The 1,707-nt window shown below is 32.7% G+C and overlaps 1 protein-coding gene across 1 annotated transcript in view; it reads right to left on the bottom strand.

The window, feature by feature from the left end:
• Positions 1–1,340, bottom strand: part of LOC9321030 (spidroin-2) — a 2,390-nt gene extending 1,050 nt beyond the window's left edge. The window contains exon 1 of the mRNA XM_021032943.1: positions 25–1,340. Coding sequence (XP_020888602.1) covers positions 25–1,025 — 1,001 coding nt within the window. The 5' untranslated portion in view covers positions 1,026–1,340. The remainder of the gene's footprint in view (positions 1–24) is intronic.
• Positions 1,341–1,707: the final 367 nt, after the last annotated feature.

The following is a 1,707-nucleotide window of genomic DNA, read 5'->3' as shown; positions in this document are numbered from 1 at the left end:
TTCATCGGTGTTTTTGGTGGTAATGGTGCATCGTGGCCTTTTCCTGAACCATCAGGTCCACTTTTATAACCTCTATAGATTATATTCATCGGTGTTTTTGGTGGTAACGGTGCATTGTGGCCTTTTCCTGAATCATCAGGTCCACTTTTATAACCTCCATAGATTATATTCATCGGTGTTTTTGGTGGTAACGGTGCATCGTGGCCTTTTCCTGAACCATCAGGTCCACTTTTATAACCTCCATAGATTATATTCATCGGTGTTTTCGGTGGTAACGGTGCATCGTGGCCTTTTCCTGAACCATCAGGTCCACTTTTATAACTTCCATAGATTATATTTAAAGTTGTTTTTGGTGGTAACGGTGCATCGTGGCCTTTTCCTGAACCATCAGGTCCACTTTTATAACCTCCATAGATTATATTCATCTGTGTTTTCGGTGGTAACGGTGCATCGTGGCCTTTTCCTGAACCATCAGGTCCACTTTTATAACTTCCATAGATTATATTTATCGGTGTTTTTGGTGGTAACGGTGCATCGTGGCCTTTTCCTGAACCATCAGGTCCACTTTTATAACTTCCATAGATTATATTCATCGGTGTTTTTGGTGATAACGGTGCATCGTGGCCTTTTCCTGAACCATCAGGTCCACTTTTATAACCTCCATATATTATATTCATCGATGTTTTTGGTGGTAACGGTGCATCGTGACCTTTTCCTGAACCATCAGGTCCACTTTTATAACCTCCATAGATTATATTCATCGGTGTTTTTGGTAGTAACGGTGCATCGTGGCCTTTTCCTGAATCATCAGGTCCACTTTTATAACCTCCGTAAATGATATTTACTTGTAAATTCTTCTCGTTGTTTTCCTCTGCAACCTTTGTCGTTTTTATGAGCGGGTTGGTTTCTTCCATGACGGGTGAATTCAAACTTCTTGCATGGGCATAAGGTCCAAGACACACAAAACAAGTGACAAGGAATATGAAAACTGTTTTGGGAATCAAACAAGACATTGTGGGAGGCATTTAAATTATTTGAGGGTTTCTTCTCGGACTAGGAACTGGGGGTGTGAAACTTGGTAAAATAAAGAAGAAAAAGTTGTCTTTTTTTTTTGTTGATAGAGAATGATTGTTACAACTTGCAATATATTAAAACTGTGAGTGTTTGTATGTGTATATACTAGATTATGATTCACTTAAAACATATAATATATTGTTATAATGTTTATAATGATATGAATAATCTTAAAAAATAAATACTGTCTCAAAGAGATTATCTAATCATAATTACAGTCTCAAACTATAGATGATATACATTAGTTATTTTATGACAAAATTTATTTATTTGAATTACATAATTAAATATATTCATAGATATCAGTTAAAATACTAATATATTTTGACAATTTACTATCATAAAATATTAAAATTAAATAAAATAATTTTTTGGATATTGTATATTTTAAGTTGACATAACTATAATATATTTTAAATTAAATGGTAATCACATTTTGTTCATTTTACTAAAATAATTAATTTCTGTTTAATGAATTAACTTAGCTATCTAGATTTTAAAAATGAATCTAATTTTGAGATATCCTGGAAATTTCACTGTGTGATCTAAATTTTTACAAATGTTTTGGAATTAGATTTCAGATTGTGGACAGTTTACACCTAACTTTTAATTATATACATATATTAAATATTA

The sequence above is a fragment of the Arabidopsis lyrata genome (genome assembly GCF_000004255.2).
Source record: "Arabidopsis lyrata subsp. lyrata unplaced genomic scaffold ARALYscaffold_3, whole genome shotgun sequence".
In the NCBI taxonomy this organism is placed as follows: Eukaryota; Viridiplantae; Streptophyta; class Magnoliopsida; order Brassicales; family Brassicaceae; genus Arabidopsis; species Arabidopsis lyrata.
This window is presented reverse-complemented; position numbering and strand designations above follow the sequence as displayed.